The sequence below is a fragment of the Bufo bufo genome, chromosome 10, assembly GCF_905171765.1.
Source record: "Bufo bufo chromosome 10, aBufBuf1.1, whole genome shotgun sequence".
NCBI classification, from domain to species: Eukaryota; Metazoa; Chordata; class Amphibia; order Anura; family Bufonidae; genus Bufo; species Bufo bufo.
The window spans coordinates 3255685-3268486 of record NC_053398.1 but is presented as its reverse complement, the minus strand read 5'-3'; the positions used below and the strand labels follow the sequence as shown (position 1 = coordinate 3268486).

The 12802-nt window shown below is 47.2% G+C and overlaps 1 protein-coding gene across 12 annotated transcripts in view; it reads right to left on the bottom strand.

Moving 5' to 3' along the window:
• MICAL2 (microtubule associated monooxygenase, calponin and LIM domain containing 2) overlaps positions 1-12802 on the bottom strand; it is a 209631-nt gene that overhangs the window by 138040 nt on the left and 58789 nt on the right. For all 12 annotated transcript variants that reach the window (XM_040410402.1, XM_040410404.1, XM_040410406.1 and 9 more), the window contains exons 3-12: positions 11979-12186; positions 11186-11302; positions 10307-10408; positions 8771-8926; positions 6015-6115; positions 5667-5924; positions 5462-5577; positions 3165-3291; positions 649-739; positions 278-425 (exon numbers count right to left, since the gene is read on the bottom strand). In XM_040410402.1, the coding sequence (XP_040266336.1) occupies positions 278-425; positions 649-739; positions 3165-3291; positions 5462-5577; positions 5667-5924; positions 6015-6115; positions 8771-8926; positions 10307-10408; positions 11186-11302; positions 11979-12186 (1424 nt within the window). The remainder of the gene's footprint in view (positions 1-277; positions 426-648; positions 740-3164; positions 3292-5461; positions 5578-5666; positions 5925-6014; positions 6116-8770; positions 8927-10306; positions 10409-11185; positions 11303-11978; positions 12187-12802) is intronic.

Sequence of the window (12802 nt, the reverse complement as noted above, 5' to 3'; positions counted from 1 at the left end):
CCAGCTCCCCTGGAAATCTGGGGAGCTCAGGTGCACCAAGGGGCTAGGCTCCACCCCTAAGTGCACTGAAGCCTGAATTTGCATAAAGAATAGGTATCATTTTATTCAGCAGGATCAATCCTACAGGCAGTATTCCTGATGTAATAGGGATGATGCTGCTGACAGGTGCTCTTTAAGATGCCTACAATTTACTGTTCAGACATATTTTAAATGACTTTCTGTTGGCGTGAGGTGAAGGAATGTCACAGATCAGTGGGATGGTCGGTGATCGACTCACATAAGATCTGGCCGGAAATGGTGGATAATGGCACAAAGTGCGAGGCCGCTCCTCCAGGAGCTGGTGAGGTTTGTGACGTTCACGTTCCTGTAGCCTTCAGTCTGCTTCTGACACCAGGTTAGGAGCTTGTTGGGTCGAATATCAGATTCTGATAAGACAATGGAACAAGATATGATATACTTAGTATTTAAAGGGGAGATCCACCCAAATGTATCTCCTAGTATAACCCTGTGTCGACGATGAAGCAGAGATCCCTGAAGATAATGATGAGGTTGTGACGCTCCGCTAATCTGTATCCAGAGTAGCAATCTTTTATCCGACAACCCTGGGAGAAGGATGGACTTGCCCTTTAAGACTTGCCCTGTACATACCGTGCCGGCTTATCCCCACTGATCTTCTGATGGAGCTGGCTCTCTCCAGAGGACATCCATGTAACTCCCCAGTGAAGTATAAGTGCTTCACCTGCAAGAAAACATGGATCAGTATAGAACATCATTATCTTATGGACACCTTACCTTAAAGGGCATCTGTCAGCAGTTCTGTCCCTCTGACCCCGGCTGACCTGTGCCATGTGCTCCTGGCAGCTGAAGACATCCGTGTTGGTCCCGTGTCCATATGTGCTCGCAATGCTGAGAAAAATTAGGTTTTACTATATGCAAATGAGCCTTTAGGAGCAACGGGGGTGTTACCATTACACCTAGAGGCTCTGCCACACCCTCTGCACTTTGATTGACAGGATCAGGTGTGATCACATTTACACTGGTTGTACCTGTCAGAGGGCGCGGCAGTTGCAGAGAGAGCAGAGCCTCTAGGTGTAATGGAAACGCCCCCGTTGCTCCTAGAGGCTCATTTGCATATAGTAAAACATCATGTTTCTCAGCAATGCGGGCACATATGAACACGGGACCAGCACAGGAGCACATGGCACAGGTCAGACAGTGTCATGGGGACAGAACTGCTGACAGATGCCCTTAAAGGGGCTGTCCAGTTTAGAAAACTCAGAGTAGATACAAAGATGGTCTCTCGCTCTGGAGGACCCGTCCTGCATTACAGGACAACCCATTCAGATAACTGGACACTGTGCAATCCTTTGTTTCTCCTGTGGTGGCGCTGCTGCAGGGAGGCCACAGGAGTTCCCACATATTACAGTCAATTCTGGGGGTCCCAGTAGGAAACGCTTTGTGATTTGCTTATTGTCAAGAGACCCTTTTCTAACGAGTAAGGATTGTCCAAAGCGGAGGACCCCTTCATACTCATACACACTAAGGGTCTGTTCACACTTTGTACCTGCTGCAGTATTTCACCACACAACCCTGATGGGCCTATTATAAGTCAAGGGATCCCGAGGGATCTGATACAAAACAGATCTACTGCCACCAGAGTCTGAGATGAGGAATAAAATCTGTTTGCTGTCAGTGAATGCTTAAAGACAACCCCAAGCAAGTACTGTACACACTGCTGAAGGTTTGTTACAATGTGTCAGGGCAAGTGACCTCTCTGTAAACCTCTCAGCAGCAGCACTCATTTCTCTCCAGTGATACCCTCCCTGATGGTGATGGTCTAACCTGGTTGTGTACGAGACGTTACATACTGAAACGATCAGATCCTTTGCGTTATCGTCGTCCTTTACTTATACGGACACGCTGCAGCTGTGTGAGCGACTAAGTAACTTTTCAGCCAATGAATCGTAACAATGTTTCTGTTCCCACACAGCAAGCAGGTGTCCTAAAAACATTACAAAATTGCAGAACGTTCTAATATTTGATGTAATTTAAAGGGAGACCGGTTCCCGCACATCGGCGCCGTTTACACAGCGCGGAGCAGTAGGCGGGTCACTGGTGCTATGTATCCTCTCACTCCGAGTATACACAATCCTCTGCCCGGAGGGATGTCTGTCCCTGGTTACCGTCTCAATCAGCAGATTCTGCTCAGCGCGGTCGTGTTACAAAGCGAGGGAAAAGAGGAGCAACTGGAACCGGGACAAGGTCCCAACATGAACTGCAAACAAAACTGATACAAAGAATCACAATATTCCTGTAACCATGGATACAAGGCTGATACATAGTAACAGATGAAGAGTAGCTACAGGCAAAGGGTATGACTGAGAATGAGGGGATCAATCATCAGCGTCTCTTCATACTGAGGTATTCTCCACCTCGTGACTCCAGAGAAGACATTGCCATGGGCCTGGACCCGTTCTGAGAAAATCCTAAACATGAGACAACCCTAAAAGAAGACCTACTGGAAGAAACATACCTGAGGCTGCACTACTGAGAGATGCTGATGCTTACATGCCCCAGGCTGATGGATTGCTGGAGACCTTGTAGGATCCCCATCAATACCCACCTCCTGCCTGCGCCTACATTATTTCTGAATTGATATATAGGGATATGCTGTCACCAGAATCTCTCAGTAGTGCAGCCCCAGGCTTTGGGCCTGTATATCCAAGGGATCCTTTCTCAGCCCAGAAGTAAGATATTATAAAATGGCTTTCAGATGCCTAATTCAGACTTAGGCTCCATTCACACGTCCGCAATTTCGTTCCGCAGAGAATTGCAGATCCGCACTTCCGGGCCCGTAATTGCGATCCCAAAAAATATAGAACATGTCCTATTCTTGTCCGTAATTGCGGACAAGAATAGGCATTTTCTATTAAGTGCCGGCGATGTGCGGTCCGCAAAATGCGGAACGCACATCGCCGAGGTCCGTGTTTTGCGAATCCACACACACGGACGTGTGAATGGACCCTAAACCGACTTATAATAAAATCTGCTGTATAGAGAACAGTCTAGTAAATATATATATATGAGAAGCCGGCGCTCCATCCACGGACATCGAAGGACTATAAATCGGCCTCCATGCTATTCTATCACTTTCTGCCACGAACCTGCAGAGTGCGGACGCAGTTGGAGTTGAGGTTGGGATATCGAGTTGCGGGGTCGATCGTATACTGGTCAAAGTTCTTGCTGATGTTTTCGGGTGTAGTCTGAGGTAGTAGGCGGTAGATACTCTCCCTGATACAAGAAAAGAACACAAGTTATAAGAAGCCCCCAACCCCCCCGCGGTGCCATGTCAGACTGTGGTCAGGATCATGGAGGCTGAGGCTGTGAATGAGACGCTAAGTATGCCGCCCCTCGTACACTGCATGAGCTCATCGCTGCATGTGTATCCCCGGGGTATAATCTTCTGAGACGGGATGAAGAACATTCACCAGAAAGATCCTAAAATCCACATTCTTCTGCTTTGATTCTTGACATCTAATTTTAAAGTTCCCGACCACAGACAAGTGAGTCAGGAACGAAACAAGGACAAGGAGAGGAGATGAAGACCGTATGCCATGATGTCATCCATTACATCAGCCTAAGGCGCCTTCAGTACTTCTATAGTTTAACATGGGCAATGCTGAAAACATTACAGGGGCCCTATTGTTACCTGACGTCCATTCACAGGGGGCTCCAAAACGTGTCCCCCTAGAGTGGGACCCCAGCAGACTGCGTCGTCACAAACAGCCTGTGTGGCATCATATTCTAACATACAAGCATCACTGCTACGATCACTTTCATACTTCATGTGACCAAAGCGCTCTGCTTGCTGTCAGTGAATGGGAACACACCATCAACACCTGGCTTAGACTACTTTCAAATCTGCTGCATGGATTCCGGCAGAGAACAGCCTTCCAGAATTCTCCGGATCCGGCACTGCCAGATGCAACTGGAATGCCTGCCGGCCCAATTAACTATAGTGGGGTCCGGCGGAGATCTGACCGCAATCTGGCAAATATGCCGAGAATTGGCGGTTTGCGTCCGGCCAATTCCCAACATTCTCTGCTGGAACTGGCAGCCGGATCACAATGCCGGAGAAAGTAGCATTAGACAACCCAATTTCAAAAAATCTATTAGGGAATTCCAATGGCATAGATCAGGGGGGTCTCTTGCTCCAGACGTCCCACCAGGTCTTTACCTCACATGACAGCCCATGTGATTTCAATAAGAAAAGTGTAATGCATCATCCGTTCCGTGGTGGCGCCGCAGGGAAATCAAAGGTCGCTGGGGATCAGCTTAAGGGCTCATGCACACGGTCGTTGCCCGGCCGTGGCCGTATTGCGGCCTTACATTTGAATAGGTCGGTAATCCGGGAAATGCGGAGCGGAATGGAACGGAGGCACAAATCAGAAGCCCACAGAAGCACTAAGTAGTGCTTCCGATCCATGCCTCCGTTCCGCACCGCACCTCCCGGACTGCGAACTTATTCAAGGGTCCGCGATCCGCATGCGGTGGTCCCCACGGTCGGTGCCCGTGCATTACGGACTGCAATTCGCAGTCCGCAGCACGGGCCTGGCCACATGAGCCCTAATGTTGGCAGGCTCTTCTGTCAAAGGGGATTTGCAAAATTGGAGAACCCTGTTAAAATTTGGGGGCATTGATTATTGTAGAATGTAGTCCTGCGGGGCACCTCTGGGTTCCAATACAGGTCATTACCATCGGCATTCATTTTGCATGCCTTCCTCACATGGTGGCACTATCCTATATAAGTATATTAGATTGCAAGCTCTGCAGGAGCAGGCACCGTTATGATGCAAGAATACACCCTCTGTATATATGGCGGAGAGAGAAGGCAGCGATCCGTTATAGTGAATTTACAGGAAGCCGCCAGTCAGATAGAAGTTCAGAGACGATGGCAGAACATTGATGACCGGGAGGTCGGAAGCGGTTTGGCTGATCTTACATCATCTCCTGCTGTTAGGGTTAATAGACCCTCAAACTTCACCCCACTTCCCTGACTGATGAGTAAAGTAGCGCAATGAGTCTCGTTTCTGTACTGAAGAATATATTATCTAGTTATAGCCCAAAATGCAGTAAAAGAGACCTTTGGCTAATGAGGTCATTGAGCCGTCAGGTAGCCTGTGCCTCATGGCTCAGTGACATCACTCATTTTAGCTGTCAGGTGACTTACTGCGGCGGATACTGCTATGATTTGACTAAGAATCTCAAAATGTAGCAACCTGTGATACATTGTATCTGATCATCTGAGTGATGTCCATATGTGGAAACACTGAGGTTACGTTGTAGTCAGGGTGAGTTCTCAGACACTGCGTCCGACCGGCGCCACCTACTGGCCAAATCACCAAGTAAAACCTTGATACAAAAAAGAGGCCTCTGCTGCTCAGTCTATTCAATATCTTACCGTTCAGCCAGGATCTCGAGGGGTGGAGTCCCCTGGGACCAACTCCTCACCATCCAGGCTGTATCAAACGCCGCCAGAAACCCACGGGCGCAGCCCGTCCCCATCGGCCAGAAGGGCTGCAAAGGAGACAGAATGAGGCACATGGTGACGCCAACTCTAAACAGGAAAATGTACAGAAATCTGAGAGCGAGATCTTCCTACCAACCTCAAGCAGGCTGTCCCCGACGAGCGCCACCAGCAGGTGATGCCCGTGGCGTTCCCTGACCAGCGCCGCATTTTCAGAGGCGTACATAGAGGTAAAGTCAAACATGGCCACATCTGGCTGCCCATAATGATTGATGGCAAAGTCCAAAGACGGCAACTGGTAATTGGTGGCAAAGTCGGCAGCTTCTCTTGCATAGGACTGCAGGCTCTCCTGATCTACGTTCTCCGCACACAGCAGCATCTCTGCATCGGCATAATCCTGGAGAGACAGAACATTGCACCTCAGGTTAGTCGCCTGCATAGCGCTTGCTTCAGGTCAGAGGGAACGGTCGGGTCCACGGCCACCTACATTCAGGATGACGCCTTTATCGAGGAGACTTTGCTTCTTTGCCGTCATTACAAAGTAGTGCGTACTGTCCTTGTAGTACACAATGTTCTCAAGATCGATCCCTGAAACCGGAAGACAAGAAGATTAGAAAGAGGTGGCGCAACTGAAGAGCCCAGAGAAGTGATCGGAAACGGCCAGGAAGCTTGGGAGCATCTAACGGCTGAGCGCCTATAATACAAAGGGACAGGTAGGTTGTTTACATCAGATGAGTGTACAGTAAGGAAGACACATGGAAGAGGAAGATCACCAGAGAGGGCGCTGTGAAGACACTGAACAAGCAGAGAATGCTGGAGGGTTTCAGCACCGAAGAATGCAGTGCAGCTCTGGAGTACAATACTGGATGTAACTCAGGATCAGTACAGGACCAGTAATGTATGTACACAGTGACTGCACCAGCAGAATAGTGAGTGCAGCTCTGGAGTATAATACAGGATGTAACTCAGGATCAGTACAGGATAAGTAATGTATGTACACAGTGACTGCACCAGCAGAATAGTGAGTGCAGCTCTGGAGTATAATACAGGATGTAACTCAGGATCAGTACAGGATAAGTAATGGATGTACACAGTGACTGCACCAGTAGAATAGTGAGTGCAGCTCTGGAGTATAATACAGGATGTAACTCAGGATCAGTACAGGATAAGTAATGTATGTACACAGTGACTGCACCAGCAGAATAGTGAGTGCAGCTCTGGAGTATAATACAGGATGTAACTCAGGATCAGTACAGGATAAGTAATGTATGTACACAGTGACTGCTCCAGCAGAATAGTGAGTGCAGCTCTGGAGTATAATACAGGATGTAACTCAGGATCAGTACAGGATAAGTAATGTATGTACACAGTGACTGCTCCAGCAGAATAGTGAGTGCAGCTCTGGAGTATAATACAGGATGTAACTCAGGATCAGTAATGTATGTACACAGTGACTGCACCAGCAGAATAATGAGCGCAGCTCTGGAGTATAATACTGGATGTAACTCAGGATCAGTACAGGATAAGTAATGTATGTACACAGTGACTGCACCAGCAGAATAGTGAGTGCAGCTCAGGAGTATAATACAGGATGTAACTCAGGATCAGTACAGGATAAGTAATGTATGTACACAGTGACTGTACCAGCAGAATAGTGAGTGCAGCTCTGGAGTATAATACAGAATGTAACTCAGGATCAGTACAGGATAAGTAATGGATGCACACAGTGACTCCACCAGCAGAATAGTGAGTGCAGCTCTGGAGTATAATACAGGATGTAACCCAGGATCAGTGCAGGATAAGTAATGTATGTACACAGTGACTCCACCAGCAGAATAATGAGTGCAGCTCTGGAGTATAATACAGGATATAACTCAGGATCAGTACAGGATAAGTAATGTATGTACACAGTGACTGCACCAGCAGAATAGTGAGTGCAGCTCTGGAGTATAATACAGGATGTAACTCAGGATCAGTACAGGATAAGTAATGTATGTACACAGTGACTGCACCAGCAGAATAGGGAGTGCAGCTCTGGAGTATAATACAGGATGTAACTCAGGATCAGTACAGGATAAGTAATGTATGTACACAGTGACTGCACCAGCAGAATAGTGAGTGCAGCTCTGGAGTATAATACAGAATGTAACTCAGGATCAGTAGAGGATAAGTAATGGATGCACACAGTGACTCCACCAGCAGAATAGTGAGTGCAGCTCTGGAGTATAATACAGAATGTAACTCAGGATCAGTACAGGATAAGTAATGGATGCACACAGTGACTCCACCAGCAGAATAGTGAGTGCAGCTCTGGAGTATAATACAGGATGTAACCCAGGATCAGTGCAGGATAAATAATGTATGTACACAGTGACTGCACCAGCAGAATAGTGAGTGCAGCTCTGGAGTACAATACTGGATGTAACTCAGGATCAGTACAGGATCAGTAATGTATGTACACAGTGACTGCACCAGCAGAATAGTGAGTGCAGCTCTGGAGTATAATACAGGATGTAACCCAGGATCAGTACAGGATCAGTAATGTATGTACACGGTGACTGCACCAGCAGAATAGTGAGTGCAGCTCTGGAGTATAATACAGGATGTAACTCAGGATCAGTACAAGATAAGTAATGTATGTACACAGTGACTGCACCAGCAGAATAGTGAGTGCAGCTCTGGAATATAATACAGGATGGAACTCAGGATCAGTACAGGATAAGTAATGTATGTACACAGTGACTGCACCAGCAGAATAGTGAGTGCAGCTCTGGAGTATAATACAGGATGTAACTCAGGATCAGTACAGAATAAGTAATGTATGTACACAGTGACTGCACCAGCAGAATAGTGAGTGCAGCTCTGGAATATAATACAGGATGGAACTCAGGATCAGTACTACCGGATAAGTAATGTACGGTAATTAAAAAGTAGAAATTATAAAATGAAGGATGCATGTTTTAATAAAAAGTAGACCCTGAACCAGCAGGGACATCTGAGAGGTGTGAGCTCAGGACTATTAGTGCAGTCCAGACGTCTTCCTTCTTCTGCCCAGATCTATTACACTGTTCTTATGCCAACCGATGCCATGTAATAAGTTGCGACCTTCCAGCTGAACAGAATCTAATTATAGATCGTTCTACCGCAGAACTTTCTCTGTGCAGCTTTTGTGAGGGAAAGGCCACGACTCCGGAATATCTCTGGGTCGCCCCTTTCATGCTCTGCTGTAGAATGAGGACAAACCTGTTTCTTCCTTCAAGTCTTGAAAGAATTTCTGATTGAAGATGAAGGCGACTCCGCTGATCTCCTCCACTTTGGCCTCCGCCGTCGTGTTCCTGTTGATGAAGTTGGCAGTGATGGCGATGGCCAGTTTACCTCGAAATTCCTTCCTCTTGAATCCTGCAGAACAGAAGCTGGATGTAAGACCGCTTTGTGAATGGGGTCACATCTGCATACCTCTTTCCTGAAACACTCTGCGCTGCATGAAGTCTTAACTCATACACCAGGACACTGCCTCAGTAGCATCATTACATGAGTGGTCTGATCACTGTCTCTTATAAGATCTGCACACTCCTCTCCTGACATACTCTGTGCTGCTGGGGTCCCTGTTACTTCCACTCTCAGTCTATGAACTTAAACTAGCCCCACCGCGCTATACTTAAATCCTCTGTGCTGCTGGGGACCCTGTTCCTTCCACTATGTAACTGTTAGTTTGTGACTGCCAAACACTGCCCCTGTCAAATACAGTTCTACACTGAAATACTCTGTGCTGCTGGAAAACTCTGTAGAAGACATACAATTAATTTAAGGGGTTCTGTGGTAGGTAATAAAAAGATCTGCAACTCGTTTCGACTCCTCAATGTTTTCTTTCAGTGAATGGAGACATTCTTCTTTACATCCAGAAGCCAACCACCTGTCATGACTGAATATTTTCTTACAGCTGAGGGTTTGTTACAATATATCTAACTTAATCCTCTGTGAGATAAACAGCTTGGACACCAAACTGATACACTGTAACAAACTATCAGGACAGAGAGAGAGATCTGTGCTGCAGCAAGGGTGTGTTTAGTTCACAGAGCATTGTCTAAGCTGGATACAATTGTAACAAACCCTCAGCTGTAAGAAGTATTCCATCTGTATGTAAACAAGAATGATCCTGTTTAGTCACAGCAAGTAGAGATCTTGAAAAAGGTGAAAAATTAAAAAAGAGAGTAAAAGCTGAAAGAAATCCTGTTTTCTAGGGTCCCTATGACGGAGCTGAACCATTTGGACCTTTTATAAGATTAGACGGGATGTGGCGCAGCGTCCCCTGTGATCCTCCCCGTCCTGACATTCATCTATTCTACACCCAGGGATTTATCTCGCCATTCTGGGTCGGCGTTACCAGCCATGAACCAGTCCGTCATCCCAAACACGTCGCCCACAGCTTACACCGGGGTCTATTAGCATTAGGGAGGGGGCGGACTCCGTACAGGATCCTGTAGGTGCGGTGTAATTGGGATTTCTGGCGTCTCCGCTGCAGATTGTCATAGTTTGGGGCTAATTATAGAAAAAGTGAAATTTGTAACAATGGAAACAATGTCTATTTTTATCATTAGAAACAATGTGACACGTCCACTTCCTAAAAATACCCATCTGTACGCCGGCGGCACGAGCGCGCCCACCTATATGCAGGTTATGTGTAGAGTTCATCCACACAGGAACAGCACTCACTACTGAAGGGACACGTACTGCTAAATATCCCAAATCTCATCCCCCTCCATTGTGGTGGCATCTCACCTTCGAGGGTGTTCCTGCGCCCGTCAGCCCCGATAATGACATCAAACTCATAGTCCGATAACGGATGGTCCTGAGGAAGATATTCCGCCCTCCAGCCTATTTCTGGGGGGAAAAAAGAAGAATATAAAATATTAAGGTTCTTGTCTCAACTGTTGGGCAATATAACAGTGGGCACCATGGCTGGTACTATGCACTATGGTAGGAAGTGGCATTATGTGGGTACTACAGATGTCTATAAAGTGGGCACCATGGATGTAAAAAACTATAACTGGCATTATATGGGCATTAAGGTTTTCTATAAAGTGGCCACCATAGACGTAGCGACTATAACTGGTATTCAGTGGGTACCGTAGATCGTAATATATGAGCCCTGTGGCTAGGCACTATAGCTGGTTGGATGTGGCACTACTGCGGAGGGCACTGATGACGCACTACGGCTTTATCTCATGCAGTGTGCCAACGTCACGTATCTGCTGCTAACCAGCCGTGATTTAATGCCCCACTCTGCCCGCTGGGTTTCACTTTCAGGCTTCTAAAATCTTTTTGTCATCACTTTGTCACAGTTATGAAATGTAATATCGGCTCCTCTGCCAGGGAGACATGCCACAATCACAAAGCTAATCCAGGCACACACCAGCGGGCATCATGAGACGCGTTTCCCCCGATGCTGCCTCCAAGATCATCGGCAACCTACCCGTGCCAAAATGTCACAGACTCTGGTTAAGTGGCCCCTGCATGCTGACGTCCTCCACTTCAGGATTATATGGGCACCTCTGCCAGTCCCTGTGCCCAGATCCTGCTATGTTATATCCTAGGTGCGCCACCTTCTTACATTATATTCACTATTTCTCTGGAGTACAGAATAAAAGAAGAAATTACTCAGATTCTCTTGATCCTCTGCCGGTTCCAGGACTTTGCCGAATTCGACGTTCACGTGGATCTCAATGCCGTGCAGAAGCGCAATCTTAAACAACATGAGCTGCAGCTGCCAGATACCTGCAAGACACGAGCGAGCCCATGAGAACCCACACAGGACCAGCTCCCCGGGGACATAGAGGAAGGGGCGGCAGAAGTGTTTGCCACATTTGTATCTTCTCTGAACTAATCACTGCAGTAGTTGGTTACAATGTATCAATGTGAAGAAATGTATCACTCTGGGTCCCAGGCTGTACACCCCACAGGATTGTCTACACTGGATACAAGGGGGCGAACCCTCAGCTTGGTGGGTCTGTACAGATTTAAAGAGGGCCTGTCACCTGATAAGTAACTACATGCATCCCCCATGTAATACCAATTCTGGAGCACATATTCTTGTTACTGTATGTTGTACCAGTCCTCTGTTATTCCTTCTAGAAGTGTCCCACTCCTGACTGGTAACACCCATCTGTACCCTTCCAGCAGATGGATGGAAATTCATTCATGACTTCTACCAGGAATAATAGAGGAATAACACAATATAGATGCTCCATAATTGTTATTACATGGGGCTGCACATAGTTACTAATGTCAGGAGAGGTGAGAGGTCCACTTTAAGCATCTGGATTTGAACAACAATATTTGCATTCACTGACAACAAGCAGATATTTAGCAAATGTCAGGGAATTGGACCACCAAAAGAAAGTAACCAATGTAAGATATATGTTACCCTAACGGGGGTGTTCATGGTACGTACTTATATGATCGATGGCTCCTGCGCAGAACTTTCCGTAGAACTTCTTGGCTCCGAGGCAGCGGAGGTCGTGGATGGTGTAAGGCCAGAGGTGGAGCACATTGTTCCGGGAGAACGTGTCTCTCTTCTCCACCACAACCACTTTGGCTCCTAAACAGGCCAGTTCAATGGCCGTCCGCAGTCCGCAGGGGCCCCCGCCAATTATCAAACACTAAAATAAGAGAAAGGATGGAGTCAGGGCCCATATATAGATTCAGGGGGGCGGTCAGGGCCATTCTTCTATAACCTGATCAGGGGGCGTCATATGGAGACCCTTGTGACCCCTCTTCTCTCCCGCTTTCACAGATGTCATTACTCCTGGATTCAGTCCTGAACTACATTTCCCATATTCCTTTGCAGAGCCGGTCCTGTACACCCCCTTCTTACTTACAGCACAGGGTCAGAGGGGCGGAGCATGACACTATTACAGTACATCAGAAGGACCGCCCTGCTGGGATAACTGATTTCACAAAGGGGCCACTGCTAATAACAGATTAGATTGTAAGCTCTGTGGGCTCTGACCCCAGGTACATTTCTAGAGGAAGTTTCCGTTGCCTGTATGAACCAAGCCAAACATTCCAGAGCGGTTATAACACGGCATGATGTCCGTCATCAGCGCGCGGCGAGGCGGTAACAACCCTCCATTTATCTCATTTCCTACGGTAAAGGTGAAATAATTCCAGTCAGATAAGGGTCCATGGGACACGGCCATGGCGGGAATCTCATCGCCATCTGTACTGGACGCATCATAGGTCACCGGGATGGAAACCTCTTCATCTACTCAGGTC